The sequence below is a fragment of the Anolis sagrei genome, chromosome 6 (assembly GCF_037176765.1).
Source record: "Anolis sagrei isolate rAnoSag1 chromosome 6, rAnoSag1.mat, whole genome shotgun sequence".
NCBI classification, from domain to species: Eukaryota; Metazoa; Chordata; class Lepidosauria; order Squamata; family Dactyloidae; genus Anolis; species Anolis sagrei.
The window spans coordinates 4,160,098-4,187,597 of record NC_090026.1 but is presented as its reverse complement, the minus strand read 5'-3'; the positions used below and the strand labels follow the sequence as shown (position 1 = coordinate 4,187,597).

At 43.6% G+C, this 27,500-nt stretch overlaps 1 protein-coding gene across 9 annotated transcripts in view; it reads left to right on the top strand.

Moving 5' to 3' along the window:
* DLG4 (discs large MAGUK scaffold protein 4) overlaps positions 1-27,500 on the top strand; it is a 236,365-nt gene that overhangs the window by 105,886 nt on the left and 102,979 nt on the right. The window contains exon 1 of one of the 9 annotated variants that reach the window (XM_060779888.2): positions 6,813-6,903. The exons of 7 other annotated variants lie outside the window; for them this stretch is intronic. In XM_060779888.2, the coding sequence (XP_060635871.1) occupies positions 6,862-6,903 (42 nt within the window). In that variant the 5' untranslated portion in view covers positions 6,813-6,861. Of the gene's footprint in view, positions 1-6,812; positions 6,904-27,500 lie in introns of those variants that run through there. One more of the 9 variants, XM_060779893.2, reaches the window with a different exon arrangement.

The following is a 27,500-nucleotide window of genomic DNA, read 5'->3' as shown; positions in this document are numbered from 1 at the left end:
GGGAGGGAAGTAGAGAAGGAAGGAAAGAAAGAAGGGTAGAGAAGGAAGGGAGAGAAGCAGGAAAGAAGGAGGGAAGGAGATAAAGAAGGAAAGAAGGGTTTAGAAGGAAAGAAGACGAGAAGGAGGAGAGAATGAAATAAAAAGTGAAAGAGGGAAGGAAGGAGAGAAGGAACGAAAGAGAGAAAGAGGGAGGAAAGGAAGGAAGGAAAGAGACAAGGAAGGATGGAAGCAAAGAGAAAAGGAAGCGAGAAAGAAACAGGTAGAAAAGAAAAGGAAGAAAGAAGAAGGGAAAGAAAAAGAAGGAAGGAAGGAAGGAAAGAGAGAGGGAAGGAAGGAGAGAAAGAGGGAGGGAAGGTTGGCCACAGCAATGCGTGGCGGGTACAGCTAGTCTATATAATTAAAAATGTAAAGTTTGTCTGTGGAATTAACATAACTCAAAAACCACTGGATGAATTGACACCAAATTTGGACACAAGGCACCAATCAGGCCAACAAGTGACCATCACTCATAAAAACACTGAAAACACAATGGAAGGAACTTCAAAAGCCTAAAAAGCAAAAAGACACTACAGCGCATGTGCAAAACCACACACACACACACATATATACACATATGCAAACACACATATATACACAAATATACACACACACAAATCACATCTACACAGTCTGGGCCACGGCAAAGTGTGGAGGGAACGACTAGTCTATATAAATAAAAATGTAATGTTTGTTTGTGAAATTAACATAACTCAAAAACCACTGTACAAATCAACACCAAATTTGGACATAACACACCTATCAGGCCAATGAATGACCACTACTCATAAAACACAAAAAAACGCAACAAAAGGGACTTAAAAAACCAAAAAAGCAAAAAGATGCTACAGTGCATATACCAAAATGACTCGCCTGGCAAACAAAACACACAATAGCATATCCACACTTGCTTCCGGACTACAGCTCCCAGCATCCCCTAGGCCAGGCCCTTTAGGAGAGGAGGATGATCCAAATGCACTGCTTCCAAGCATTCCTCTCCTTGGATCTCTTTGAGAGCATCCCAATTCCTTCATTTTTCCAATTTCCTATTCCTGGACTCCAACTCCCTGCAACCCTCCAGATAGATAAGGTGGATAGATTAGATAGAGATAGTTAGGTAGATAGATAGATTGATCAGGAGGACTGCTGGGAGTTGCAGTCCAAGAATAGATAGAGAAGGAAGAAAGGGGAAAAAGAGGAAGGGAAAGAAAAGGGAAGGGAAGGAAGGGAAGGAAGAAAAGAGAGAAGGAAAGAAAAAAAGGAAGGAAGGAGAGAAAGAAAGAAGGAGAGAAAAAGGGAGGGAAGGTTGGCCATAGCAATGCGTGGCGAGTACAGTTAGTTTAAAATATTGATATATGTAAAATTTAACAATATGCAAATATTAAAACAGAATTAAAACACAAACTGCACTATAAAAATCCAAAGTATAGGAAATAAATGAAGAAGAAAGGAGGAAGGAAGTAAGGAAATAAGGAAGGAGGGAAGGAGGGAGGAAAGAAGGAAGGAAGGAAGGAAGGAAGGAAGGAAGAAGGAGGAAATAAGTGAGAGATGGAAGGTAAGGAGGAAGGAAGGAAATAAGAAAGGAGGGAAGGGGAAAGAAAGAAAGAAAGAAAGAAAGAGGGATGGAAGGGAGGAAGGAAGGAAGGAAGGAAGGAAGGAAGGAAGGAAGGAAGGAAGGAAAGGCAGGCAGGAAGAAGCATTGGAAAGAAGGAAGAAAAGAGGAAAGATGTGAGGAATAGAGGGAAGGAGGAAGGAAAGGCAGGCCGGCCAGGAAGGAGCATTGGAAAGAAGGAAGGAAATAGGCAGGAAGGGAAGCAGTAGGTCTCTGTGCCCCCTCCGTCATTCCTCCTTCCTTCTTTCTCTCCTCTCCTTTCTCCCTTCCTTTCTTCCCTTATTCCTTCCTGTCTTTATTTATTTATTTACTCAAAGCGGTTTCCAACATAATTATGGCAAAATGTAATGCCTCACATACAGAAACCTAACATAAACTGATAATAACATACAATTATCCATTAAATCACAAAACACGACATCATTCAACATTAAAACATGGAATTAAAAACATATCAATATGTTTAAGGAAGAAGGGAAGAAATGTAGGGAAGAAGGAGGGTAGAAAGAAAGAAGGGAGGAGGAAAGGAAAGAAAGTTAGGAAGGGAAGGAATGAAAGGAGGAGGGGGGGGGAAGAGGAATTATTATTTTTATAATTGCCTGCTTTTGTCTCGCAAAATGGGCTGAAATATTAAAAAGCAGTGCAGTTTCAATCCACAATGTTTGAACATCAGAATTAAACAAATTAAACAATTAGAAACCCTTTAAACAAATTTTAAACTGTTAAAATAATCAAATACCCAAAAGAGAAATGAAAGAAGGAAGGAAGGTAAGAAGGGAGGGAGGGAAGGAATAGGAGAAGGAAGGAAGGAAGGTGGGAAAGAAGGAAGGGAGGGGAAGGAAGGAAGGTGGGAAAGAAGGAAGGGAAGGAAGGAGGGAGATAATGAGGGAAGGAAGGAAGGTGGGAAAGAAGGAAGGGAAGGAAGGAAGGAGGGAGGGAAGGAGTGAGTGAGAGAAGGAAGGTAGGTAGGTAGGTGGGTGGGAAAGAAGGAAAGGAGGGAAGGGAGGGAGGGAGGGAAGGAGAAAAGGTGGGAAAGAAGGAAGGAAGGAAGGAAGGAAGGAAGGAAGGAAGGAAGGAAGGCAGGAGTGAGAGAAGGAAGGAAGAAAGGAAGGAAGGAGAGAGTGAGAGAAGGAATGGGGGAGGGAAGGAAGGAAGGAAGTCAGCTAGTGGTGGCACACATGGGAATGACTGCTCCCTCCCTTTGTTGCATTGGGCAGCTGTGATGGGTTCAACGGGTAAGTTTTCGGCCCACAGGAACTTCTCAGAACAGCTCAAACAAATCACCTTTTGAGAAATGGATTTGCAGGGAGGCAATATTAACGCAGGGGGAGCTGCAAGCTATCAAACAGGCAAACTGCTGCCCCAAGAGCCTGCCAAAAAGCCATGTAAAATAGTGATGAGTGGGGGGGGGGGGTGTAAAAAAAAAGATCATTGGTGGGCCACATGTGGTCCTGCAATAAAGTAGGCCCCAGTTTGGTTGGCAGAGGAACACATGCCAAAACCCTGTGCCAACCAAATCATGCTTTGCCTCTGTGTTTGTCTTCCTTTGCAATCATAATACTAATATATTTCTATTTCTATCATGCTTTCCTTTCTTAAACTCAAAGTGACTGAAAGAGACTCAAATTCAAATTTCTTTTTCGGCTTGCAGTGCACCAATTTATCCTAAACTAGATATCCTATAAATGGGTTTCTCCTGTACCTTTTTGGTGCCTTAGAAAAGGAGAGAGAGAGAGATGTTTTAATTTATTTTTGGTTATGCTCACAGATTGCGTAGTTTAGGAGGGATAGGAAAATGGGTCCATGCGCTCTTATGTTTTGTCGATAGAGGGAAATCCCGTAATGGACACACAAGGGCCACGTGTATCCATTCCCAGAGCTTGGACTACAACTCCCAGAATCTTGCAATCAGTGGTTCATCAAATCCCAGAATCCCCTGGGAGAAAGTTGGGACACAAAGGAACCATGGGTTAAAACCTAGGAAAACAGGCATGGTCAAACTTTGGCCTTCCCCCCAGGTGTTTTGGACTTCAACTCCCACAATTCCTAACAGTTGGAAGAGCCAATATCTCCCAGCTTTCATTCTGTGATAACCATTAATCCAGCCATCTGTCAAAGGATTGGACTGGATAGCCCTTAGGTGGCCTTTTTAACTCCATGCTTCTATGATCGATCTACTATCCATCCATCCATCCGTTTGGGGTTTGACTGGGTGGCCCTTGGGTGACACTTTTAACTCCATGCTTTTACGATCTATCTACCCTCCCTTCCTCCCTGTCTGCCTTCCTTCCTTCCTTCCTTCTTCTTCAGAATTAATTCTATGATTCTATGATCTACCTACCTACCTCTCTACTTACCCATCCATCCATCTCTTTGCCTATCTATTTTGGGGTTGGACTGGTTGACCCTTGGGTGGTACTTTAAGTGCATGATTCTATTATAGATCACTCCATCCACCCATCTATCTATCTGCCTATTTTGTGGTTGGATTGGATGACCCTTGGGTGGTCCTTTAACTCCATCCTATGATCTACCTACTTACCTATTTTGAGGTTGGATTGGAAGACCCTTGGGTGTCCCTTTTAACTCCATGATTCTATGACTTACCTCTCTACCTCCCTACTTACACATCCTTCCATCCATCTGCCTATATATTTCTGGGTTGGACTGGATGACCCTTGGGTGGTCCTTTGACTCCATGGTTCTATGTCCATCCATCCATCCATCCATCCATCCATCTATCCATCTGCCTATTTTGAGGTTGGATTGGAAGACCCTTGGGTGTCCCTGTTCATGATTCTATGATCTACCTACCTACATACATACCTACCCATCCTTCCATCCATCTGCCTATATATTTCTGGGTTGGACTGGATGACCCTTGGGTGGTCCTTTGACTCCATGGTTCTATGTCCATCCATCCATCCATCCATCCATCCATCTATCCATCTGCCTATTTTGAGGTTGGTTTGGAAGACCCTTGGGTGTCCCTGTTCATGATTCTATGATCTACCTACCTACCTACATACCTACCCATCCTTCCATCCATCTGCCTATATATTTCTGGGTTGGACTGGATGACCCTTGGGTGATCCTTTGACTCCATGATAGATCTGTCTGTCCATCCATCCATCCATCTGCCTATTTTGAGATTGGATTGGATGACCCTTGGATGGTCCTTTAACTCCATCATTCTATGATAGACCTGTCTGTCCCTCCAGCCATCTATCCAACTACCTATTTTGAGGTTGGATTGGAAGACCCTTGGTGTCCCTTATAACTCCATGATTCTATTATTTACTTCCCTACCTCCCTACTTACCCATCCATCCATCTGCCTATATATTTCTGGGTTGGACTGGATGACCCTTGGGTGGTCCTTTGACTCCATGGTTCTATGTCCATCCATCCATCTATCCATCTGCCTATTTTGAGGTTGGATTGGAAGACCCTTGGGTGTCCCTGTTAACTCCATGATTCTATGATCTACCTACCTACCTACATACCTATCCATCCTTCTATCCATCTGCCTATATATTTCGGGGTTGGACTGGATGACCCTTGGGTGGTCCTTTGACTCCATGGTTCTATGATAGATCTGTCTGTCCATCCACCCATCTATCCATCTGCCTATTTTGAGGTTGGATTGGAAGACCCTTGGGTGTCCCTTTTAACTCCATGATTCTATGATCTACCTACCTACTTCCCTACTTACCCATTCATCAATCCATCTCTCTGCTGATATATTTCGGGGTTGGACTGAATGACCCTTGGGTGGTCCTTTGACTCCATGATTCTATGATAGATCTGTCTGTCCATCCATCTATCCATCTGCCTATTTTGAGGTTGGATTGGAAGACCCTTGGGTGTCCCTTTTAACTCCATGATTCTATGATCTACCTCCCTACCTCCCTACTTACCCATCCATCTGCCTATATATTTCGGGGTTGGACTGGATGACCCTTGGGTGATCCTTTGACTCCATGGTACTATGATAGGTCTGTCCATCCATCCATCCATCCATCTATCCATCTACCTATTTTGAGGTTGGATTGGAAGACCCTTGGGTGGTCCTTTAACTCCATGATTCTATGATAGATCTGTCCATCCATCCATCCATCCATCTATCCATCTGCCTATTTTGAGGTTGGATTGGAAGACCCTTGGGTGTTCCTTTTAACTCCATGATTCTATGATCTACCTACCTACTTCCCTACTTACCCATTCATCAATCCATCTCTCTGCCGATATATTTCTGGGTTGGACTGGATGACCCTTGGGTGGTCCTTTGACTCCATGGTTCTATGATAGATCTGTCCGTCCATCCATCCATCCATTTGCCTATCTTGTTTGGGTTTGGACTGGATGCCCCTTGGGAACTCCTCCAAGTCTAGGATTCTATGAGCCCTATTCTTGCCTGTTTGGGGTGCATGGGTTTGCATGCCACAAGCACATGTGTGCTCCTATAGCCCCATGTATGCCTTCGGCAGCCACCTCTCTTTATGTTGTACCCTATGCATAAAAATAAGAGCTGTCCTCCCTTTCCCCTCTCTCATGTTTGCACACTGTTCCGGCCGCATGCGCCTCAGCGCCGCATTGGCATCCCCGGCCACATACTCTCCTCTCTTCGCCCCCACAGTGCTCCTTCCAACCAACCACCGCAGTGGGCCTCTATCTATCTATCTATCTATCTATCTATCTATTCTTCTCTATGTAGACACCATGCACAAATGTCCCACATCGGTGGCCATAGTTATATCTATCTATCCCCTTGGCACATTGGAGCCTCAGCATCCCTATGAACCACAGCATCCTTCCATCACCCTCCCTCCCAATGCACAAAAAACGCAACCTCCTGGACACACACTCACTCACTCCTCCTCGCACAAGCGTTCACCACAAATCCTGCGCCTGTCGCACACCCACACCGCATCCCTGGCTTTGCACACTCTCTCTCCTCCGCTCACAGCCGCATCCATCCCTTCTTCCCACAGCATCCTTCCTTCTCTTTCTCTCTCTCTCAAGATCCATCCCTCCCTCCCTCCTCCTCAGCACATCTTCCCCTCCTCCTTTTTCGCCCTTTCACGTTCCCTCCTTCCAGTCGTGACCACCACCGAGAGACCCCCCCTCCCCATAAGAAACAACCACCCTTCCTCCCAAAGTCTGACCTCCCCCTCACATCTCGAGCCCACCCCATAGCCCCCAACCCCCCCTATGAAGACGAAGAACAGGTTCTCTTCTATGTGTCTCTGTGTGGTAGGTGGACCCTCTTCTTCTATTTCTTACCAAATTCCCCTCCCCTTTCCCTTTCTCTCTCTCTTTTTTTACAACAGACCCCATAAAAAAATGAAGAAGCAAAGACCACCCTCTAGGGTTTAACCCTTCCCTCCCCAGAACCCATAAGCAACAGGTCTGGGGGGAAATAGGGGGGAACGGAGGGGGGAAATGGCCTTGGCTAGGTGGATATTTGCTTTTCTAGAGGGCTATTTGCATCTATTGAACTCCCCCCTCCCCCCCCCCCATGAGATGTGTGTGTGTTTATATATATGTGTATATTTGTCCTTCACCCCAATAGATAGATAGATAATAGCTACATAGATGATAGATGGATAGAAGATAGATAGATAGATAGATAGATAGATAGATAGATGGATGATACGTACATGATAGCTAGATAGATAATAGCTACATAAATGATAGATGGATGATAGATAGATAGATAGATAGATAGATAGATAGATGATAGCTGGATTGATGATAGATAGATGATAGATAGATAGATAGATAGATAGATAGATAGATAGAAAGATAGGTAGGTAGGTAGGTAGGTAGGTAGATAAACTGACAGACAGACATAGATACAAATAGATGGATGGATGGATGGATGGATGGATGGATGGATGGGTAGGTAGGTAGATAGACTGACAGACAGACATAGATACAGATAGATGGATGGATGGATAGATAGGTAGGTAGGTAGGTAGGTAGGTAGATAAACTGACAGACAGACATAGATACAAATAGATGGATGGATGGATGGGTAGGTAGGTAGATAGACTGACAGACAGACATAGATACAGATAGATGGATGGATGGATAGATAGGTAGGTAGGTAGATAAACTGACAGACAGACATAGATACAAATAGATGGATGGATGGATGGATGGATGGGTAGGTAGGTAGGTAGGTAGGTAGATAGACTGACAGACAGACATAGATACAGATAGATAGATAGATGGATGGATGGATAGGTAGGTAGGTAGGTAGGTAGGTAGATAAACTGACAGACAGACATAGATACAAATAGATGGATGGATGGATGGATAGGTAGGTAGGTAGGTAGACTGACAGACAGACATAGATACAGATAGATGGATGGATGGATAGATAGATAGATAGATAGATAGATAGATAGATAGATAATAGCTACATAGATGATAGATAGATGATAGCTAGATAGATGATAGATCAATGATTGATTGATGGATAGATAGAATATATGATGTAGAAGGTGGCTTAAGGCTATGACAACAAAAGCAACCCTTGCATTCCCTTTGCCAATTGCAAAATGGATTTATTCCTACAGCTATACTTATATCCTTCAGTATTTGTTCCTATATCTATACCTCTCTGTGATCTATATACGAGGGCTGTTTTGACCTCACTTTTTGGGGGTAAAAGGGGGGAAGGTTTGGGTCTTCTAAGTGCAGACTTTTCTCTATTCCCCCCCCCCCCCCAACTCATTTCCTACTTTCGGCCCCCATTTGGAAACATTGACCTTAGAGTGGTGACAGCCCCATAAAGAAGCATGCCGTAGGTAAATATTGCTCCCCCAAACCAATAGAAAGTGATCCTGATGTCATGACACCCCAATGTTTTGGTCAGCGGTCTTCCCAAATGCTAGAAAGTGATCCTGATGTCATGACACCCCAATGTTTTGGTCAGTGGTCTTCCCAAATGCTAGAAAGTGATCCTGATGTCATGACACCCCTAAGTTTTGGTCAGTGGCCTTCCCAAATGCTAGAAAGTGATCCTGATGTCATGACACCCCAATGTTTTGGTCAGTGGCCTCCCCATTGCTAGAAAGTGATCCTGATGTCATGACACCCCAATGTTTTGGTCAGTGGTCTTCCCAAATGCTAGAAAGTGATCCTGATGTCATGACACCCCAATGTTTTGGTCAGCGGTCTTCCCAAATGCTAGAAAGTGATCCTGATGTCATGACACCCCAATGTTTTGGTCAGTGGTCTTCCCAAATGCTAGAAAGTGATCCTGATGTCATGACACCCCTAAGTTTTGGTCAGTGGCCTTCCCAAATGCTAGAAAGTGATCCTGATGTCATGACACCCCAATGTTTTGGTCAGTGGCCTCCCCATTGCTAGAAAGTGATCCTGATGTCATGACACCCCAATGTTTTGGTCAGTGGTCTTCCCAAATGCTAGAAAGTGATCCTGATGTCATGACACCCCAATGTTTTGATCAATGGTCTTCCCAAATGCTAGAAAGTGATCCTGATGTCATGACACCCCAATGTTTTGGTCAGTGGCCTCCCCATTGCTAGAAAGTGATCCTGATGTCATGACACCCCAATGTTTTGGTCAGTGGTCTTCCCAAATGCTAGAAAGTGATCCTGATGTCATGACACCCCAATGTTTTGGTCAGTGGTCTTCCCAAATGCTAGAAAGTGATCCTGATGTCATGACACCCCAATGTTTTGATCAATGGTCTTCCCAAATGCTAGAAAGTGATCCTGATGTCATGACACCCCAATGTTTTGGCCAGTGGTCTTCCCAAATGCTAGAAAGTGATCCTGATGTCATGACACCCCAATGTTTTGGTCAGTGGTCTTCCCAAATGCTAGAAAGTGATCCTGGTGTCATGACACCCCAAAGTTTTGGTCAGTGGTCTACCCAAATGCTATCTTGAACTATACTATGAGTCTTATTATGCTCCCCCCCCCCCCCGACAAACTACCCAGAGTTGGTGTTTTCTCCCTTTTGGGGTACATGCCCCCCCAAAACTCTATTTCAATTTCCTATAGATTGACGTTTCTTTTCCTTAATGGCCTCCATCGAAGCAACTCTTGTCCCATCCAAGGATATTCCTTTTATTTGGCTATTGCTCCCTCAAAATATGTTATTGGAGACCCCAAAACTAAGAAAAACACCCCCAAAATACTATATTTGGCACCCTAATATGCTATTTCTCCATCATTGTCCTCCGGGGAGAAACTGCGTTTGCGTGCTCAATTTCCCCATAGTTTCAATCCCTTGGAGCGTTCACTTAAAGTTCGGACTAAAACCCAGAGCGGTGAACTCTCCTCTTTTCCATTGGTGTATGGATCTGATTCCTTCTTTGCGTCCCACTAAAGAAACGTATCAGGAAAGATTGTGGCTTGAATGTCATTGCTTCGTCCTATTGCAGAATAACAGTCTTATCTTGGAACTAAAAGATCCCGATTGCAATAATCAATCGACGATGGTGCAAATCCCATTGATTAGACCCTTTGATTCCCCCTGTGTCTCTGAGCAAGGAAGGCTGCCGGAAAGATATTTTGCTCTGAAAAGTCATGGCTTCATCCTCTTGTGAAATCATAATAATGGTGATTGAAACAATCGATCGATTGGTGCAAATCCCATTGATTAGGCCCCTTGCAGACTAGATGGTAATAGGATTCCCAGCATGGCGCAAACCCCATAAGAGACAAAACCCTCCGAGTCTCTCTTTGCGTCTGACCAAGGAAGGCTGCGGAAATTATATCCGGGCTTGCATGTCGTTGCTTAATCCTATTGTGAAATGATAATGCTATTACATAAATAATAATGACTGAAATAATAATCTGTCGAATTGTGCAAATCGCATTGATTACAGGCCTACTGTCAATTGGACTCACAATGGGGCAAACCCTATATGGTTGAAATATTTGTAGACCCACCCTTTAATACTTGTCCATCTTCTGGAAATCTGGGATCTGTAGTTTTGAGAGATCTCAGATGCAGTGGACTTGAGGAAGAACTTCCTGACTGTGAGAGCCGTTCAGCAGTGGAACTCTCTGCCCCGGAGTGTGGCGGAGGCTCCTTCTTTGGAAGCTTTTAAACAGAGGCTGGATGGCCATCTGTCAGGGGTGATTTGAATGGAATATTCCTGTTTCTTGGCAGAATGAGGTTGGACTGGATGGCCCAGGAGGTCTCTTCCAACTCTTTGATTCTATGATTCTATGACTTTGGGAACTCCAAATCCCAGCATCCTGTAGCATTTGAAGTGGGACAAAACTCCAATAACTCTGTTGTGTGGGCCCATCTTCATTCTCTCCTCCATGCCATCTGTATAAAGGACTTAAGGTACATCTACACTGTAGAATTAATGCAGTTTGATACCGGTTTAACTTCAGTGCCTCAAAGAGAGTGAAATCCTGTGAGTTGTAGTTTCCCAAGGTCTCAAGCCACTGCTGGCTCCCAGCATTCCCAGAAATTCAATTGCATTGCACCAAAGCTGCTTAAAGTGGGGTCAAACTATATTAATTCTATAGTACGGACAGACCTTAAGGCCATGACAGCGGATATGGCGGAGAAATGCTTTAGTGTAGGCCCATCTTCATTCTCTCCTCCATGCCATCTCTATAAAGGGCTTAAGGTACATCTGCACTGTAAAATTAATGCAGTTTGATACCACTTTAACTCCAGTGCTTCAAAGACAGTGGAATGCCGTGACTTGTAGTTTCACAAGGTCTCAAACCTCTGCTGGCTCCTGGTATTCCCAGAAATTCAATAGCATTGCACCAAGGCCGCTTCAAGTGGTGTCAAATGGCATTAATTTTGTAGTATGGACAGATCTTAAGGCCATGTCAGCAGATACAGTTTGATACCGCTTTAACTTCCGTGCTTCAAAGACTGTGAAATGCCGTGATTTGTAGTTTCACAAGGTCTCAAGCCTCTGCTGGCTCCCAGCATTCCCAGAAATTCAATAGCATTGCACCAAAGCCGCTTGAAGTGGTGTAAAACTGCATTAAGTTCGTAGTATGGACAGATCTTAAGGCAATGTCAGCGGATACAGTTTGATACCGCTTTAACTTCCATGCCTCAAAGACTGTGGAATGGCGTGATTTGTAGTTTCACAAGGTCTCAAGGCATAGTACGGACAGACCTTAAGGCCATGTCAGTGGATGCAGTTTGATACCACTTTAACTTCCATGCCTCAAAGACTGTAGAATGCTGTGAGTTGTAGTTTCCCAAGGTCTCAAGCCTCTGCTGGCTCCAGAAATTCAATAGCATTGCACCAAAGCTGCTTAAAGTGGTGTCAAACTGCTTTAATTCCATAGTAATGACAGACCTTAAGGTCATGACAGCAACCTCAAAGAAAGTGGAATGCCGTGATTTGCAGTTTTACAAGGTCTCAAGCCTCTGCTAGCTCCCAGCATTCCCAGAAATTCAATAGCATTGCACCAAAGCTGCTTAAACTGTATTAATTCCATCGTACGGACAGACCTTAATGCTATGACAGTGGATACAGTTTGATACTGCTTTAACTTCTGTGCCTCAAAGAAAGTGGAATGCCGTGATTTGTAGTTTCACAAGGTCTCTAGCCTCTGCTGGCTCCCAGCATTCCCAGAAATTCAATAGCATTGCATCAAAGCTGCTTAAACTGCATTAATTCCGTAGTACGGAACGACCTTAACGCCACGACAGCGGATACAGTTTGATACCGCTTTAACTTCCATGCCTCAAAGACAGTGGAATGCCGTGATTTATAATTTCACAAGGTCTCAAGCTTCTGCTGGCTCCCAGCATTCCCAGAAATTCAATAGCATTGCACCAAAGCTGCTTAAACTGCATTAATTCCCTAGTACGGACAGACCTTAACGCCATGACAGCAGATACAGTTTGATACCGCTTTAACTTCCATGCCTCAAAGACAGTGGAATGCTGTGATTTGTAGTTTCACAAGTTCTCAAGCCTCTACTGGCTCCCAGCATTCCCAGAAATGCAATAGCATTACACCAAAGCTGCTTAAACTGTATTAATTCCATCGTACGGACAGACCTTAATGCTATGACAGTGGATATAGTTTGATACCGCTTTAACTTCCGCGCCTCAAAGACAGCGGATTCCGTGATTTGTAGTTTCACAAGGTCTCAAGGCTCTGCTGGTTCTCAGCATTCCCCAAAATTCAATAGCATTGTGCCAAAGCTGCTTAAACTGCATTAATTCCATAGTACGGACAGACCTTAAGGCCATGACAGTGGATACAGTTTGATACTGCTTTAACTTCCGTGCCTCAAAGACAGTGGAATGCTGTGATTTGTAGTTTCACAAGGTCTCAAGCCTCTGCTGGCTCCCGGTATTCCCAGAAATTCAATAGCATTGCACAAAAGCCGCTTAAAGTGGTGTCAAACTGCATTAATTCCATAGTACGGACAGACCTTAAGGCCATGACAGCAGATACGGCAGAGGAATGCTGGAAATCCTTGTCCAACCCACTGCGTTAATAAGACGCGATGTATTATTAATTCCGACTCATTCACAAGCCGCGCATTGTTATTTCGCTGCCTATGAGGGCGCCCATAGACCCAAGGAGTGATTCATCCCATTAGTTAGTTGCTTTCAATGGTTTTATTTATTTTCTAATAGGGAAAGAAAGGCCCATTTTCTCCCCATTGAGGGGGATGGATGGAAGAGGAGGATAATGGCCTATAAAGTGCCTGGTTTGCGGGGAAGGATCAGGCATTTAGTTTCCAGGTTCCTAACACTTTGACAAAATGGAATGAGATTGGGTTGCTTTTGCCGTTCAAGTTGCTAGTCCTCATGAGTTTTGGAAACGGATGGATGGTGGTGGATAATAGTCCATAGAGTTGTATATTGTTTGTGTTAATACGACGATCCATGGGTCGTCCTTATTGACTTGGGGAAAGGGTTTTCTTTTTGGGCTACAACTCTCAGAATCCTCAAGGATAGGGGATTATGGGAGGGATAGTACCAAAACAAAGCCAAAACAAAGCCATTCCCCTAGGCTCTGGATGTTCTACCGTGCATGATTTGTGTGTGTATACACCAGGCTATTGGTGTTGACATATGTATTTCAATGTTAGGTGCTTTGGGTCTCGATTGGGTGCATGGGCCAACTTGGGCCCTCCCTCCAGGTGTTTTGCACTCCAACTCCCATCATTCCTAACAGCCTCAGGCCCTTTCCTTTTCCCCCGCAGCCGCTTAAGCGGCTGAGGGGGAAAAGGAATGGGCCTGAGGCTGTTAGGAATGATGGGAGTTGGAGTGCAAAACTCCTACAGGGAAGGCCCAAGTTTGCCCCTTCCTGCTCAAGACCTTGCAAAACTACAGCTCCCAGGACTCCATAGCATTGATCCAGGGCAGTGAAAGTGGTGTCAAACCTTTTGAAGAAGGAATTCAAAGCAGACAGCAACTGCAATGCATACTTTTTTGGAACAGATTACAGAGTGCAAGAAATATAATTTTTATTAATACAGTACAATAATTGATATAAAATTGGGATTTCAAATATCTCGTATTATTGTCTTCTTTTGTGATCGTTAGATACAACAAAAGTTTTTATGATGTTAAAAAGGAAAAGAAAAGAGGCTAATAATAATAATAATTCTATGCAGAAGGAGAGGCGAGTAGCAAATACATAATAATAATAATAATAATAATAATAATAATAATAATAATATAATGAGAGGTAGGTAGAAACTGCACATTATTATCATTAGTATTAGTATTAGTATTATTTGATACATAACAAGATTAGTCCATAATAATAATAATAATAATAATAATTCTATGCAGAAGGAGAGGTGAGTAGCAAATAATACTAATAATACTACTACTACTACTACTACTACTAATAATAATAATAATAATAAAATGAGAGGTGGGTAGAAACTGCACATTATTATCATCATCATCATCATTATTATTATTATTTGATAAATAACAAGATTAGTCCACAGCAACCATAATATTATTTGATACATAATCAGATTAGTCCATAATAATAATAACAATAATAATAATAATTCTATGCAGAAGGAGAGGCGAGTAGCAAATACATAATAATAATAATAATAATGTAATGAGAGGTGGATAGAAATTACAATTATTATCATTAGTAGTAGTAGTAGTAGCAGTATTTGATACACAACAAGATTAGTCCACAGCAAACATAATATTATTTGATACATAACAAGATTAGTCCATAATAATAATAATAATAATAATAATAATAATTCTATGCAGAAGGAGAGGCGAGTAGCAAATACATAATAATAATAATAATAATAATAATAATAATAATGTAATGAGAGGTGGGTAGAAACTACAATTATTATCATTAGTAGTAGTATTAATAGTATTATTATTATTATTATTTGATACATAACAAGATTAGTCCATAATAATAATAATAATAATAATAATAATAATAATAATTCTATGCAGAATTATCGGACACTTCCCAAATGTCTAGGGCGATATGATGTATTGCTGAATGATGCGTGCATATCCCAGTAAGGTGGCCTTTTGCAGCTGACAGATGATACTATTGTCAGTGCTGATTGTTTTTAAGTGCAGGCCAAGGTCTTTAGGCACTGCACCCAGTGTGCCAATCACCACTGGGACCACCTTGACTGGCTTGTGCCAGTCTTTGCAGTTCAATCTTTAAATCCTCATATCGTGTCAACTTTTCAATTATTATTATTTGAAATACAACAAGATGAGTACACAGCAAACAAGGTCTCTCTGCTGGCTTTTGTATTGGGTCACATGTCGGACACTTCCCAAGCGTCTAGGACTGTGTCATGTATCGACGAGTAATGCATTCAGATCTGAGTAGGGTGGCCTTTTGCAGCTGGCAGGTGGTAATTTTTTCAGTGCCGATTGTGTTTAAGTGCAAGCCAGGGTATTGAGGCACTGCACCCAGTGTGCCGATCACCACTGAGACCACCTTGGCTGGCTTTTTCCAGATTCTTTGCAGTTCGATTTTTAAATCTTCATACCATGTCAGCTTTATTATTATTGTATTGTCGAAGACTTTCATGGCCGGAATCACTGTGTTGTTGTAGAATTTTTCGGGCTATATGGCCATGTTCTAGAGGCATTCTCTCCTGACGTTTCGCCTGCATCTATGGCAAGCATCCTCAGAGGTAGTGACGTCTGTTGGAACTAGAAAAATGCATTTATATATTTGTGGAATGACCAGGGTGGGACAAAGGACTCTTGTCTGTTGGAGCTAGGTGTGAATGTTCCAACTGATCGCATTGATTAGCATTTGAAGGCCTGGCAGAGCCTGGAGCAATCTTTTGTTGAGAGGTGATTAGATGTCTTTGTTTGTTTCCTCTCTGTTGTTGTGCTGTTCTAATTTTAGAAATAATAATAATTATTATTATTATTATTATTATTATTGAATTAAAATCACACATTTTCAAACCAAACTAAAACAGAAGAATAGAAAAGTATACAGAAACATTGAAGATAGGAAAGTTAAGGAAGTTAAAATACAAAGTCCTATCATTCTCACCCTCCTGCCTTTCAATTACTGTCACTTTCACAATCCAAACATCTATCTTTTTTTTTGTCTTGTGTATTCTTACTTCTGGTCGATTAACTTTTCAGGAACTCATTGGGAATCCTATTATTCTTGTCGCTAACTCTGTCATAGGGATTATATCAGTCCATTGATCCATCCTTGTTGTGATCCATAAATCGTGGGTGGAAATTTTCCCATCTTTCCAATAAAAAGGCATTGCATATCGGAAAAATTTCGAGGATTTCTGCATTTGCAAATTGCAACAGAATTGTTTCGAATGCACTTCTTTTGTCCCGACTTACATACACATCCAACCGACAGAGACAGTTTTGTATGTAACTTGGGGACAGCCTGTATATTCCCAGGTTCGTGCATCTTTGGGTGCTTGATACATTCGTTCGTTCATTCGTTCGTTCTTCCTTCCAACCTTGCCTTAATCCCCAAATCCTCTGACAAGGACAATCGGGATTAACCTGGCTGCTTCGGCACGGACCGGGCCGTGGCCAGACGATGACGTCTCACGCCGATTCCACCGAATCCCTTGGTCTCCTAGGGAATCATCACTCTTCTTATAAAGAAGCATTACTCTCTAGGCCATGTATGGGCCAACTTTGGCCCTCCAGGTGTTTTGGACTTCAACTCCCACAATTCCTAACAGCCGGTAGGCTGTTAGGAATTGTGGGAGTTGAAGTCCAAAACACCTGGAGGGCCAAAGTTGGCCCATGCCTGCTCTAAGCATTCTTTTAGTTACTTTGCATCTCTATGATTCTATGTCACAACAAACGAGATATATATGTTGGATTTCGTATCCCAAAATCACAAGTCGAACCCTTCCCAAGCGTCTAGGACTGTGTGATGTATTTCCGAATGATGCGCGCAGATCCAAGTCAGGTGGCCTTTTGCAGTTGACAGATCGTGATTTTGTCCATGTTTCTTGTTTCCAAATGCCAGTGTGCCGATGACCACTAGGACCACCTGTACTGGTTTATGCCAGAGCCTTTGCTGTTCGATTTTGAGGTCCTGATAACGACTGAGTTTTTCCTGTATTGTTGAAGGCTTTCATGGCCAGAATCACAGGGTTGTTGTAGGTTTTTTCGGGCTATATGGCCATGTTCTAGTGGCATTCTCTCCTGACGTTTCTTCTGCATCTATGGCAAGTATCCTCAGAGGTTGTGAGGTTTGTTGGAAACTAGGAAAATTGGGTTTATATATCAGTGGAATGATGTCCAGGGTGGGAGAAAGAACTCTTGTCTGTTGGAGCAAGAGTTCTTTCTCCCACTCTGGACATCATTCCACCGATATATAAACCCAATTTTCCTAGTTTCCAACAGACCTGACAACCTTTGAGGATGCCTGCCATAGATGCATGCAAAATGTCAGGAAAGAATGCTTCTGGGACATAACCATACAGCCCAAAAACTTACAACAACCCAATAATGATATTCCTATGCAGAAGAAGTGGTTGGTAACAAATACAATTATTATTAAGGTAAAAGTAAAGGTTTCCCCTTGACATTAAGTCCATTTGTGTCCGACTCTGGGGTGTGTGTGTGTGCTCATCTCCATTTCTAAGCAGAAGAACCGGTGTTGTCCGTAGACTCCTCCAATGTCATGTGACTGGCATGACTTCATGGAGCACCGTTACCTTCCCGCCGGAGCAGTACCTATTGATCTACTCAGATTTGCATGTTTTTGAACTGCTAGGTTGGCAGAAGCTGGGCCTAGCAGTGGGGGGTCACCCACTGCTCCCCGGATTCAAACTGCTGATTTTTTGGGGGAGGGGGGTAACATTTATTATTATTATTTTTATTTTTATTTATTATAAATTACAGTTATTCTTATTAATATTATTTCCTGCACAGAAAATGCTGTTTTCAGTGCAAAACAAGTATTTGTGATTTTTCTGCAGAGTCAGGCATACTATTAAAACACATCTCATGCTTTAGCTCAGGCAAACTTGGGCCCAAAATTCCTAACAGCCTCAGGCCCCTTCCTTTTCCCTTTTCTTTTCCACTTAAGCATCTGATGGGGATAAAGAAAGGGTCTGAGGCTGTTAGGAATTGTGGAAGTTGGAGTCCAAAACACCTGGAGAGAGAGCCCAAGTTTGCCCAGGCCTGCTTTGTTGTTGTTGTTCATTCGTTCAGTCGTCTCCGACTCTTCGTGACCTCATGGATCAGCCCACGCCAGAGCTCCCTGTCGGCTGTCACCACCCCCAGCTCAGGTCAGTCCAGTCACTTCAAGGATGCCATCCATCCATCTTGCCCTTGGTCGGCCCCTCTTCCTTTTGCCTTCCCCTTTCCCCAGCATCATTCCCTTCTCTAGGCTTTGCTGTCTCCTCATGATGTGGCCAAAGTACTTCCGCTTTGTCTCTAGTCTCCTTCCCTCCAGTGAGCAGTCGGGCTTTATTTCCTGGAGGATGGACTGGTTGGATCTTCTCGCAGTCCAAGGCACTCTCAGAACTTTCCTCCAGCACCACAACTCAAAAGCCTCTCTCTTCCTTCGCTCAGCCTTCCCTACAGTCCAGTTCTCACATCCGTAGGTGACTACAGGGAAGACCATGGCTTTGACTAGGCAATGGATCTTGGTTGCCAGTCTGATGTCTCTACTCTTGACTATTTTATCGAGACTGGACATTGCTCTCCTCCCAAGAAGGAAGCGTCTCCTGATTTCCTGGCCACAGTCTGCATCTGCAGTCATCTTTGCGCCTAGAAATACAAAGTCTGTCACGGCCTCCACAATTTCTCCCTCCATTTCCCAGTTGTCAATCATTCTTGTTGCCATAATCTTGGTTTTTTTGATGTTTAGCTGCAACCCGGCTTTTGCGCTTTCTTCTTTCACCTTGATGAGAAGGCTCCTCAGCTCCTCCTCGCTTTCGGCCATCAGAGTGGTGTCATCTGCATATCTGAGGTTGTTAATGTTTCTTCCAGCAATATTCACCCCAGCTTTGCACTCATCAAGCCCCGCACATCCTCGCATGATGTGTTCTGCATACAAGTTCAAAAGGTTGGGTGAGAGGATGCAGCCTTGCCGGACGCCTTTCCCAATCTTGAACCCGTCTCCTGTTCCGTGGTCAGTTCTGACTGTTGCTCCTTGGTCCTTGTACAGATTCCTCAGGAGAGAGGGAAGGGGGCTTGGGATGCCCATCCCACCAAAAACGTGCCACAATTTATTATGATCCACAGTCAAAGGCTTTAGAATAGTCAATGAAGCAGAAATAGGCCTGCTTTAGCAGCTTTAAAAAGCACTGTCCATGGTGCTGAACTGATTCATGCTTTGACCCAATGAATGAAATACTGTAAAAGGATCCTTCTTTGGAGGCTTTTAATCAGAGACTGGATGGCCATCTCTCGGGTTTGCTTTGATTGTGTTTTCCCTGCCTGGGAAAAAGGGGTTGGGTTGGATGTCCTTTGGGGTCTCTTCCAACTCTTTCTGAACAAGACTTTATTAACCGCTGTGAGTCGCCTTCGGGCCGAGAACAGCGGTATAGAAGTAAAGTAAATAAATAAATAAATAACCTTCCTCCTACAATTTATGGATGACCATCAGTTTTTTTCAATGGACTAAGATGGACCCTGAGCCCTTGGTGCAGAGTCTCTCTGTTGCAAAACCATTTTTGGAGAGCTTCTCCAGAGAAACTAATGGAGAAATGTCAGAGGAAATTTCCATTGCATGTACATGTCCACCCCTCTATATCAGGGCCATCAAACCCATTTCCATCTGCCTTATTATGGTTGCCTTCAAAGGGTTGCTGAATCCATGAATGGTGAATAATAATAATAATAAGTTTATGTATATTCCACCCACTCTCCAAACAAGATTCAGGGTGGCTTACAAAGAGTCAAAACACAGTGCAAAACACAGGAATACAACATGATCTTAAATTATAATATCAAAACCTAACAGAAAATAAGGTAAAGTTTTCCCTTGACATTAAGTCTAGTTGAGTCCAACTGAAGAGTGGTGCTTATCTCCATTTCAAGGCTGAAGAGCCGGCATTGTCCATAGACGCCTCCTAGGTCATGCGGCCAGCATGACTGCATGGAGTGCTGTTACATTCCCACACAAGCAGTACCTATTGATCTATTTACATTTGCATGTTTTTGAACTGCTAGGTTGGCAGAAGCTGAGCCTAACATCAGGAGCTCACCTTGCTCCTTGGTTTCGAACCACCAACTTTTCAACCAGCAAGTTCAGCAGCTCAGTGGTTTAACCTGCTGCACCACTAGGGGGCCCTTAACAGGAAATAAGCCACAATACAAAAACCAAAGTAAAAATAAAAACATAATACATAATGACAATATCAAAAACCTATCAGACTGACATAGCAATAGCACAATAGAAAATAATGGGATTTTTTTTGCTGGATTTAAACATATTGACCACCAGAGGCAAAACCAGTTCAAGCCAGTTGGCATTGATGCAGCCGCTATTCACCACCATCACAGTAGAATTATAATTGACCATTTCTGAATGCCTGCTTCTATGTCCATGTTTTTAATCACTTCCTGAAGATGTCTAGAGAGGGGGCCTGTCCAAATTCTTTGGGAAGGGCATTCCAGAGCCAGGGGACTACCACCAAGAAGACCCTTTTCCACATTCCCACCAACCACACTTGTGAGGGTGGTGGAACCGTGAGAAGGGCCTCCCTGGAGGACCTTAAGACACGAGCAGGGTCATAGAATCATAGAATCAAAGAGTTGGAAGAGACCTCCTGGGCCATCCAGTCAAACCCCCTGCCAAGAAGCAGGAATATTGCATTCAAATCACCCCTGACAGATGGCCATCCAGCCTCTGTTTAAAAGCTTCCAAAGAAGGAGACTCCACCACACTCCAGGGCAGAGAGTTCCACTGCTGAACGGCTCTCACAGTCAGGAAGTTCTTCCTCATGTTCAGATGGAATCTCCTCTCTTGTAGTTTGTCATAGGGGGAGACATGGTCATGCAAATAGGCTGGACCCAAACCCTAAAGGGCTTTATAGGTAATGACCTGCACTTTGAATTGGGCCTGGAAACTCACAGGCAGCCAGTGGAGCCACTTGAACAGGGGAGTGGTGTGCTCCCTGTAGTCAGCTTGCGTTAGAAACCTCGCTGCTGCTCTCTCCACTAATTGCAGTTTCCAAACCATCTTCATAAACAGCCCCACATAGAGTGCATTGCAATAATCCATTCAAGATGTAACTAAGGCGTGTACCACCATGGCCAGATCAGACTTCAAGGTCTTCTCACGGATTCTGTGAAAATATCTAGTTTGCCTGTTTCTCACTCCCTCCATTCTCAGGCCTAATCTAATTTCCCGGGAAAACTCCCCACCTGCCCAAGGACTCTCACTTTCACTTGTTGCCTGGGAACGAGCACTGGAAGTCAAAACATCGGCCTCATCTGCCTGCAATTCACTCTGATCACTCAGACTGTTTTTCACTCCCTCCATTCTCAGGCCTAATCTAGTTTCCTGGGAAAACTCATCACCTGCCCAAGGACTTTCACTTTCCCATTGCCTGGGAATGAGCACAGAAAGCCAAAACATCAGCCTCATCTGCCTGCAATTCTCTCCGATCGCTCAAAGACATCTCAATTTGAAACCCATCACCCCTTTCATCCTCTGAGAAATCCCCTGACACTTGCTGTGCTACAACAGACCCCATCAAGGAACCCCCCCCCCAAGTCACCCCATCATCCTCAGCCCTCCTCAAGTCCTGCAGATTCAGGAAGCCCATGGCTTCCTCGTATATGGCAATCCTAAGAAGAAGAGATCTCCAAGCTGCCCCATCATTCACAGCCCTTCTTTGGATCAGTCTTTCCAGCCCTAACCTGGTATTCTGTTTTCTTCCTGTCGTCTACCTTTCCCAGCACTATTCTCTTTTTCTAGTGAGTCATAATACATTCATAACAGGCCCAACTTGCTTCTAGGGGCAGTCCAGACTTGATTTGAACCCATTTGTTGGCCCGCACCACTCCCCTTTAGCACCACATTTCAAAGGCATTGATTTTCTTCCTATTCACTTTTCTCATCATCCAGCTTTCAGAATCATCCATATAAAAAGGAAATATGATGGTATGGACCATAATAACTTTCATATCCAGTGATATATATATATATATATATATATATATATATATATATATTAAACTTGAGGGGCTGAATGGCCATCTGTCAAAAATGTTTTGATTTGTGTCTTCCTACCTGGTGGTGCAGTGAGTTAAAGCACTGAGCTGCTGAGCTTGTTGATCGAAAGGTCGCAGGTTCGATTCCAGGGAGCGACGTGAGCTTCCGCTGTCAGCCCTAGCTTCTGCCAACCTAGCAGTTCGAAAACATGCAAATGTGAGTAGATCAATAGGTACCGCTCCGGCGGGAAGGTAACGGCGCTCCATGCAGTCATGCCGGCCACATGACCTTGGAGGTGTCTACGGACAACGCTGGCTCTTTGGCTTAGAAATGGAGATGAGCACCACACCCCAGAGTCAGACATGACTGGACTTAATGTCAGGGGACTACCTACCTTTTTACCTGGCAGATTGAGGTTGGTCTGGATGATGCTTAGAGGTCCCTTCCAACTGTATCATTCTATAGTCTTATCTGGTTCTTGCATAGCTGACTTTCCAGGTTCTTGTCTTCTTTGTTTCTTGACTGCAGCTTCCATTCTGATTAAGGAGATAAATATACTACTACTACTACTACTAATAATAATAATAATAATAATTTTATTATTTAACAATTGAGTTAAGGGATGGAAAAATCTCAAACTAGTTCAGTTTCTTCATGGTTTACTTTAAAGCTATAGAATGCAATATTCCTGCTTCTTGGCAGGGGGTTGGACTGGATGGCCCATGAGGTCTCTTCCAACTCTTTGATTCTATGATTCTATGATTCCCAACTTCAGCACTTAAAAAGCATGGGAGCCCATTTGCACTCCTGGCCACTAGGGGGAGCTGTTTCCCCAGGAATACTGCACCTCTCTATCCTCTGCTCTCTGTGATAAACAAGCCCTGTGCTATAGGGCCCCCTAGTGTCCAAAAATATATTGCACTTCAATAGACAACTTTGCTTTGGGATTCATGTATTATGTATACAGTGTGTGTAGATCCGAGAACCATAGTTCATGCTTACCTCTAGAGCAGATCTGGGCAAACTTCGGCCCTACAGGTGTTTTGGACTACAACTCCCACAATTCCTAACAGCCTACCAGGAGTTGAAATCCAAAACACTTGGAGGACCCAAGTTTGCCCAGGCCTGCTCTATAGCTTCCAGCATTTCATTCCAAAGGCAGGAAAGGTTTATCGAACTGGTGCACAATGCCCTCTGCAGGCCCAAGCCTGATGGGTTACCCAACCTATTTTGCCACTCCCTTTTGAGATGCTTCTTTGGAAGCCCACTCATGCACCCAGCTTCCTAGCCTTGGGTTGTATTGATTACCAATAGCTTTCTGTCCCGATCAATAACTACTTTAGTTATGTCCATATCAGGTCTGTATATCGTCATGGCTTAATACCTAAATGTATACGTTCCTATTCTGATGTTCGTATATCTTTTGGTGCTGGTCATTTACCGTTATATATATATATGGAGTGCCGCAGGGTTCGGTCCTGGGCCCAGTCCTGTTCAACATCTTTATTAACGACTTAGATGAAGGGCTAGAAGGCATGATCATCAAGTTTGCAGACGACACCAAATTGGGAGGGAGAGCCAATACTCCAGAGGACACGAGCAGAATTCAAAACGATCTTGACAGATTAGAGAGATGGGCCAAAACTAACAAAATGAAGTTCAACAGTGACAAATGCAAGATACTCCACTTTGGCAGAAAAAACGAAATGCAAAGATACAGAATGGGGGACAATGCCTGGCTCGAGAGCAGTACGTGTGAAAAAGATCTTGGAGTCCTCGTGGACAACAAGTTAAACATGAGCCAACAATGTGATGTGGTGGCAAAAAAAGTCAATGGGATTTTGGCCTGCATCAATAGGAGCATAGTGTCTAGATCTAAGGAAGTAATGCTACCCCTCTATTCTGCTTTGGTTAGACCACATCTGGAATATTGTGTCCAATTCTGGGCACCACAATTCAAGAGAGATATTGATAAGCTAGAATGTGTCCAGAGGAGGGCGACTAAAATGATCAAGGGTCTGGAGAACAAGCCCTATGAGGAGCGGCTTAGGGAACTGGGCATGTTTAGCCTGAAGAAGAGAAGGCTGAGAGGAGATATGATAGCCATGTATAAATATGTGAGAGGAAGCCACAGGGAGGAGGGATCAAGCTTGTTTTCTGCTTCCTTGGAGACTAGGATGCAGTGGAACAATGGCTTTAAACTACAAGAGAGGAGATTCCATCTGAACATGAGGAAGAACTTCCTGACTGTGAGAGCCATTCAGCAGTGGAACTCTCTGCCCCGGAGTGTGGTGGAGGCTCCTTCTTTGGAAGCTTTTAAACAGAGGCTGGATGGCTATCTGTCAGGGGTGATTTGAATGCAATATTCCTGCTTCTTGGCAGAATGGGGTTGGACTGGATGGCCCATGAGGTCTCTTCCAACTCTTTGATTCTATGATTCTATGATATATGTGTGTGTGTGTGTGTGGTCATAAAAATATACTGATACATTTTATCTGGCTGAACAGGGCATAGGGTTACAGCCTGTGTTGGATGGGGTTACACTCCCCCTGAAGATGCAGGTTCGCAGTTTGGGTGTAATCCTGGATTTATCGCTGAGTCTGGAACCCCAGCTAAAACTTGTGCGCCAGCTGCACCCAAACCTTGGGAAGCCTGACGTGGCCACGGTAGTCCATGCTGTGGTTACATCCCGTATAGACTGCTGCAACACGCTGTACATGGGGTTGCCTTTGAAGACTGTCCAGAAGCTTCAAATGGTCCAATGGACTGCAGCCAGATTGTTAACAGGAGCGATGCTCAAGGAGTGTACAACTCCTCTGCTGCATCAGCTCCACTGGCTGCCAGTTTGCTACAAGGCACAATTCAAAGTGCTGGCTTTAGCCTATAAAGCCCTAAACGGTTCTGGCCTAACTTACCTGTCCAAACGAATCTCCCCTTACAAACCATCTAGGATTTTAAGATCATCTGGGGAGGCCCTGCTCTTGATCCCGCCTTCATCACAAGCATGTTTGGCGGGGACAAGAGACAGGGCCTTCTCCGTGGTGGCCCCTCAGCTATGGAATGTCCTCCCTAAGGAGATTAGATCAGCTCCCTCACTCTTAACGTTTTGGAGACAAGTTAAGACATTGTTATACGAGCAAACATTTAAAAATGCAGAGTAACTAACATAGGAAATGGAATCACTCGACAGTGGAACTTGGACAACGTTATTTAACTATGAGACGCTGGTGATAATGATGTTGGTTTTTATTGTTTTTATTGCTGCTATTGTGGTTTTATACTGTTTTAATGTTCGATTTGTATTTTGTGGTTATGTGTACTGACTTGTTGTAAACCGCCTTGAGTTGCCGTTAAGGCTGAGAAAGGCGGTATACAAGTATGTTGTTCATTCGTTCAGTCGCTTCTGACTCATAGAATCATAGAATCAAAGAGTTGGAAGAGACCTCATGGGCCATCCAGTCCAACCCCATTCTGCCAAGAAGCAGGAATATTGCATTCAAATCACCCCTGACAGATGGCCATCCAGCCTCTGCTTAAAAGCTTCCAAAGAAGGAGCCTCCACCACACTCCGGGGCAGAGAGTTCCACTGCTGAACGGCTCTCACAGTCAGGAAGTTCTTCCTCATGTTCAGATGGAATCTCCTCTCTTGTAGTTTGAAGCCATTGTTCCGCGTCCTAGTCTCCAGGGAAGCAGAAAACAAGCTTGCTCCCTCCTCCCTGTGGCTCCCTCTCACATATTTATACATGGTTATCATATCTCCTCTCAGCCTTCTCTTCTTCAAGCTAAACATGCCCAGTTCCCTAAGCCGCTCCTCATAGGGCTTGTTCTCCAGACCCTTGATCATTTTAGTCACCCTCATGAACCAGCCCACGGCAGAGCTCCCTGTCTATACAAGTATAGTAAATAAATAAATAAATAATACTGATATATTTATATTATATTATATTATATCACACCAATATATATATATATATATATATATATATATATAATACCGGCTGTTAGGAATTGTGGGAGTTGAAGTCCAAAACACTTGGAAGGCCCAAGTTGGCTCATGCTGGGCTCTAGATGTACCCAGAGTACTATATTTGGCTACCAAATGCTGAATCCAACCTGTAATTTAATGGAAAATGGCTCTACTGTGAATGCATCTAAAGGATGGGATGCAGCTAGGCGACATCTGCCCTTGTTGCCAATGCTGCTGGTTTGAAACCTTGCGCTCTTTCCCTGTCTTCGCTCCTTGTCTGGCATCTGCCGCCTTAATCCTATTGTCGCTGCAAATATTTCTGATTAAACTGGCCCAAGCCTTGTCTACAAGGTCTTTATCTGCCGGCTGAGCCAGCTGGCTCTTTGGGGGGAAGGAATGGGCTTAAAAAAGGAAGGAGCAAGAAGGAAAAAAGAGGGAGAACATTTTGCAATCTGCGTTTACCATTGGGTCCCAAACCCTTGACTTTCTGGTTGCTTTGCAATCCCGGGAGTTGTAGTTTGCCTAGAGCCCAAGCACTCTTTTTGACAGGTGCTAAAGACCCTTGCAGAACTACAACCACTTCCCAGGATGCCATAGCATTGGCTCATCACAGTTAAAGTGGTGTCAAACTGCATTCATTATATAGTGTAGACCAGTGTTTCTCCACCTTCCTAATATCGTGACCCCTTAATGCAGTTCCTCCTGTTGTGCTGACCCCCAACCATAACATTGTTTTCGTTGATACTTCATAACTGTCATTGTGCTACTGTTACGAATCATCATGTAAATATCCGATACGCAGGATGTATTTTCATTTACTGGACCAAATTTGGCACAAATACGCAATACACCCACATTTGAATACTGGTGTGGTTGGAGTTAGGGGGGTATTGATTTTGTCATTTGGGAGTTGTAGTTGCCGGGATTTATAGTTCACCTACAATCAAAGAGCATTCTGAACTCCACCAGTAATGGAATGAAAGAAGACTCCCATAAGGATGTCTGCTGGGCAACGTCCTTGCAGACGACCAATTCTCTGACACCAGAAACGACTTGGAGTTTCTCAAGTCGCTCCTGACACACACAAAATCTATCTATCTATCTATTTTAGAGGATGACCCTTGGAGTTGCATTCTACCATCTGTCTATCTATCTATCTATCTATCTATCTATCTATCTATCCATCCATCCATCCATCCATCTATCTATCTTTTGTTCTATCTATCTTTCTATCTATCTATCCATCCATCC